Raw genomic sequence first — 5,877 nt, 5'->3', positions numbered from 1 at the left:
GGGAGGCAGAGGCAGGCGGATTTCTGAGTTCGAGACCAGCCTGGTCTACAAGAGCTAGTTCCAGGACAGGCTCCAAAGCTACAGAGAAACCCTGTCTCGAAAAACCAAAAAAAAAAAAAAAATGAGCAGGGATGTCAGTGGGAAGCAGAAAAACTAACAGTCGTAGATTGAAACAAACAAGGAATCTATGAGCTTACACAGGACTGACTTGTTCATCAGTTGTGGGAACAGAGGGGTTATTTTGGACAGGGTAATGAAGTAAAATTCTATGTACCTAGGTCGCCAAAACAAGGAAACTACAACATACCCAAAATTGTGCGGCCCAAGGAAGTAATTAATAATTGAATTTTCCATGGCCAACAGATCCAACTAAGCAGGGTTCATTGTGGCTAAGAGACTGAAGAGAAAATCAGGGAGTCTGCATTGCATGGATCTGGGCTAGCTAGGTCCTCTTCAAATGGTATGGTTGTGTAGCTTTTTTTTTTTTTTGTGGGGCTGCTAACCCTGGGAGTGGGGACTGTCTCTCTGTCTCTGACTCTTTCGCCTGCTTCTGGGACCCTTTCCTCCTATTGGGTCACCCAGCCTCAATATAAAGGTTTGTGCCTAGTGTTACTGTAACTTGTTATGCCACGTGCGGTTGATACTCCTGGGAGGCCTGTTCTCTTCTGGAGGGATATGGAGGAGGAGTGAATCTTGGGGGAGAAGGAAGGTGGGAATTGGTAACTGGGAGGAGGGGAGAGAGAGGAATCTGATATTTTTATAAGAAAATAAAAAAGTAACAGTTCTCTGCTTACCGCTGATCGTAGTTATTGTGAGAGATAAATGAAAGTAAAGTATTTGAAAAAGCAGCGACAGTATAATTTGTTCATAAATTCAAATTATTAACTTAAGGAAAGAAGACATCACAGGATTTTCTTTTACAATATTTGTAGTATTTATTCATGTTGTAGTTCGTTACGTGAATCTACTGAATCTTGCACACTAGCAAAACAATTTATTGCCTAGGGAACTTAATCTGCACAAAATACTATATTAGAAAACTGATACTCTAAATTCTCTATAAAAACATGGGAGTTACTGGGCGGTGGTGGCGCACGCCTTTAATCCCAGCACTCGGGAGGCAGAGGCAGGCGGATCTCTGGAGTTCGAGACCAGCCTGGTCTACAAGAGCTAGTTCTAGGACAGGCTCTAAAGCTGCAGAAAAACCCTGACTCGAAAAACCAAAAAATAAGAATAAAAACATGGGAGTTGTGCAAAGAGAAGACACAATCCCTGGAATGATTCCTAAAAGACATTAATTACATTGTACTAGGTTCCGAACTTAGTGTGTGGTTTCGATAATATTAGTACAAATACGCCCAAGATACATCAGACCAGAAAGTTAAAAACATGATAGACACATCTTTCTCCGTTCCTACACTTGATGGGTAATTTAAAAGGGCAGGTTACAGTTAACAGTGTTTGTATTACACTAAAATGTACAAAGTCTCACAAATAGCAAAAACTAGATACAGGTAAAATTGAAAATTTACATATAAAGTCATTATGATAAAAGTCATTGCCGGCCTTAATTAATTACACATTCCATCCAATGATCTCATAAATCAGAGCCCTTAATTTTCTCGACTCATACGTGACTGTATTCTTTCCACTGTGCATTCTCTCTTCCTCCAAAGGCTGTTCTATAACAGCAGGGATGTTTCTGCCATACAGTTCACAGTGCTCTAGAAACTGGACACATTCTTGAACAACAGTGTCCCTCAGCATGATCGTATGTTTTGACATGTTTTCTAGCAAGGACAGGAAGCATCTTTTGGCATAATACCACGTGTCAGTTCCTAGCTTTTTATGGTAAGGCTCCAGGCTTTTGATAACCCTGGAGATACCAAAGTCATAGTTTCCTTTGGCACAATAGAGGGTTCCTATCACCAAGTTCACAATGCAGAGGTGGTAGATTTTCTTGTCTGGGTCACCATATGAGAGTTGCTCTTCCTCCTTCTCAATCTTCCTCATCAGCTCCTCGGCTTCCTCATTCTGACTTGTCATGATGTAGGAGACGCAGAGGTTGGCTAGGACAATGGCGCTGACGCTCAGAATGTTGTCGTAGTTCTTCTTGACGATGGGCTCATAGAAGCCGATGGCCTCTTTGTACTTGTTTTCCTGCATGAAGAGAACGTGGGCCACATTCAGCTTCCACACATCATGGTCGTTGCAGAATTCCACAGATTTGCGGAAGATTTTCTCCACCATGGGATAGTTTTCAAGATTCCAGTAGATTTTTGCCTGGGCCATCAGGACAGGGATATACTTCTCGAGAGTTTCATCGTATTCATTCACCGCCTTTTTAGCAGATTCATCATCTCTGTTGTGTCTTGCATCCTGCACTTGTATGGTGAGTCTCCTGAGCTGCTCAGTCAGCATGCCAGCTAGCCCATCCAGCTTTATGAAAGCCTCTTCAGGAGCCGTCTGGCAAGTGATCATGGCATCCAAGAAGTCATAGAGATAGGGCGTGAGGAACTTGTACGTCAAATGGGCATTCTCTGCCAGGACATCAGCTGCCAGGTCAAAGTACTCATATTTACAGTAGAGCAGCAGCAGGTTGCCGAAGGTCTCTGGGGGAAAGGGGTTCTGCTGGAGCAGGAACTGGAGCTTCTCAAACCCCTCCGTAGGTCTGGCATCCATGTTCATCAGAGCCTGGTTGTGCAGGGTCACAGGGTCCAACTCTTCCTCTGCCCTGGGCGGCATGTCAGTGAGGGCTTCCTGGGCGGCCTCGTAGTTTCTCAGCTGGTACTCTATGGCTGCCTTGAGGTTGAAGGCTTCGACCAGTGCCGTCTGGTGAAGGACTACGGTGTTGCCAACACTTCGGACATCTATGCCTTCGGTGGTCATGCCCACACCTAGCTCTGGGTGCTGACGGATGCCTCTCTCAATGATGTCAGCGATGTGCTTTAGAGCAGGGGCATACTGACGACTGCTGTAATATGCCAAAGCCAGGTTGTAGGAAAGGTCAGGCTGGTAGCCAGAGGCCTGCAGGGCCGCTGAGAACTTGGAGCAGGCAGCTTCATAGTGTCCCTCCTTGTAGAGCAGACAGCCCAGGTTGATCTGGCCATCATAATCATTCTCCCCTCCACTGTCTTCTCCAGCCTCCCCACTCAGCAGCTGCTCCACCAGGCTCCTGGCTCCTGGCAGGTCGCCCTCGCTGTACTTGATAGCAGCCTGGAGACGAAGGACGCGAGTCTGATAGGTGGGGTTGTCCAGGAGGAAGGCGACCCGCGTGGCCTCGGGATACAGGCAGGCCTTGTACAGCGCCTGGGCCTGGTAGAGGCGGTACTGCTCGAGTTCCGGGTGCATCTGGCTCAGCTGCTCATAGCACTCTGCAGCGAGCTCGAACTCCTGCAGGCGGTAGTAGCAGTAGGCCAGCAGCGACAGCCCGGCGCGGCTGCGGGGGCTCCTCTGCAGCTCGGCGGCCAGCAGCTGCACCGCCTCTGAGTAGCGGAAGTCGCGGATGAGCCGGTAGACCACGGTCGTGAACTCACCGTCGGGGATCTGCGAGCTGCTCAGCCCCGCCATCTTCTCCCAGATTGTTGTGCATCCTCGTTTCCAAGGCAATGGGCCAACCGGAAACGGAAGTTGTTCAGAAACTACTTTGCTGCAGAAGTATCATGTTGTGAATAACAGCGACCTGCCGGCGCGGTTTTAGCAACTTCTGGCTTATTTTTGAAACACTCTAGTGTATGGAAAGGCAGTGGGGCCTGAACAGGAAACTTCCCTAGGCCTTTCAGACAGCGCCACTGCACGTCCCACCATGCACCGGGTTCTTGTTCGCTCTACATTCTGGGAGATGTAGTTTCTCCTGTTTGACGTGTTTCGGGGATTGGGTGTCTCTGCCTGTTCTGTAGGATAGGTCATCCGTGCCTGTTTCTATGCTCTGCCTGCTTCCTTTTGAAGGTGAAGTAGTTTGCGGGTGAAGGTTCCTTGAGATGCCAACGTTAGCTGTTCCGTGTCGTTTCGAGTCGCTTAGCGATTGTGACGCGCGTCATCACTGGAATTCGGTAATTCAGTATATTCTCGCCAGCTGCTCTAAAGTCCACTTTCTGAGAACGTTAGCAAGCATGGACTGGCGTATTTCGTTCATTTCGTTCGAGGGAGGGCAAAGAAGTGTCTGCATTGTGACTGGCTCTGCTTTAGATTTAAGTATCCCTCACCCCCTTTTTCTTAGATGACGACTGTTAAGAATGTAAGTTGTTGCTTGAATTGCTGAAACGCGGCTTTGGTTTTTTTCCGTCTCCAAGGAAAAACATGAAAGCTAACATTTCCCCCTCCCTATGTTTTACTTTTCTAACCCTCTAAAGTTGAGAAGTTAGAGTCCAAACTCCACCAAACACTGCGGAGTTTTTGTCAGAGACACCATCAGTCTACTTCTCAAGTTTGTAATGGTGTTGGGTATGACTGAGTTGGCTGAAATTTGGATTTGTTTTAAGATAAAAGAGGAACACATTGCCAACTCCTTTCCTATACCCATACTCTTAATTTGAACATCTCTAGGCAGATATTATTCTTTTTTTTTTTCTTTTCCCATCTATTTAGAATGGGTCTCTAGGTTCTCTATTATCATTTTGGGGAGGTTATTCTGTACAAATTCAATTTTATGTTAGTATGATAGGTCAGCAAAAAACTACAGACTTAGAAAATTATATTCAATCATTATTGAAAACCACATCCATAGTTTTGGCTAATCCTAACACGTGGGAGCTATGAATATAATGTTTAGTCAAATATTAGAGAAGGAAGTAAATTAGAAGAATATAAAACTGTTCTATCCAAGCAAGGAAGTGACAAATTATATGATTTTCAATAATAAGGCTGTAATTTATGGCCATGTGTCATCCGTAGTAGCTCTGCTAGGCCCCTGGGAAAGTGTTACTTCACAGACTTCCATGATCTCCCCTGGCCTGGAAATCACCCAAGACAAACAGACCAAATGAAGGCATGACTTTGCTTTGTGATTAAGGGTATTGTTCACCTCTTTAGTAGATTTGCTGCCCATTCATCTTCTCTGTAGTCCCATTTCGGAGCCAGCAGCAACCGTTTTTCATGGCACTCTCTTCAGCTTCTCGCAAACCAATCAAAGCTTTCTGGAAATCTGTGAATTGCAGATGAAGGGAGGCTCTGGCTCAGAACAGCTAAAATAACTTGTCCAAACCCACATTGGTAGATAGAAAGGGGGAGCCATGTTATTTTAAAAGCTAATATCAGAGGGAAATAATGAATAGTAGTTAACTTAGTCATCATGTATGGACCCATATTTTAGGGAATATTAGTAACTTGTGTAACAAGTCTTTCTTTGTCCCATAAGCCAGCTCCCAAATAATGACGTGGAGACTTATTATTAATTATGAAAGCTTATTCTTATTCACTATCTCCTATAACTTAAATTAACTCATATTTTTATTAATCTGCATACTACCTTGTACCTTGTGGCTTTTACCTCTCCTGCATGCCCTGCTTCCTCTCGTTTGGCTGGCAATTCCACCTTTCTTTTTCCCTGAGACCTCTCTGTCCCCAGAAGTACCACCTACCTCTTCTGGCCTACTATTGGCCATTCAGCTCTTTATAAAACCAGTCACAGTGAAATATTCTCACACCGTGTAAAGGAATAGCCCGCAACAAGCTTGCTTTTTAAAATCATTTTCTGATAAAAAAAAATAGTCTGGTTTGGGCAGTAGAAATCTGGCCTTTGTGACTTGACTTATAGCAACAAGAAGGTGTTCAAAATAATTCCTGGGTTGTAACATAGGTACCAGACACCGGTTACATCTAGAGAAAGGCTCCAGTTGACATTTAAAATCCTCCACTAGAAAGGAGTGTAGGTGGAAG

General features: G+C 45.1%; 1 protein-coding gene across 1 annotated transcript; it reads right to left on the bottom strand.

Annotated features, from left to right (window-relative positions):
* Positions 1-910: 910 nt before the first annotated feature.
* Positions 911-4,620, bottom strand: LOC119818858 (tetratricopeptide repeat protein 30B). The gene has a single exon (XM_038336680.1). The coding sequence runs from the start codon at positions 3,568-3,570 to the stop codon at positions 1,576-1,578; it is 1,995 nt and encodes a 664-aa protein (XP_038192608.1). The 5' UTR covers positions 3,571-4,620; the 3' UTR covers positions 911-1,575.
* Positions 4,621-5,877: the final 1,257 nt, after the last annotated feature.

Source organism: Arvicola amphibius, chromosome 7 (assembly GCF_903992535.2).
Source record: "Arvicola amphibius chromosome 7, mArvAmp1.2, whole genome shotgun sequence".
In the NCBI taxonomy this organism is placed as follows: domain Eukaryota; kingdom Metazoa; phylum Chordata; class Mammalia; order Rodentia; family Cricetidae; genus Arvicola; species Arvicola amphibius.
The sequence above is the reverse complement of the archived record's forward strand: the minus strand, read 5'-3'. Positions and strand labels throughout refer to the sequence as shown.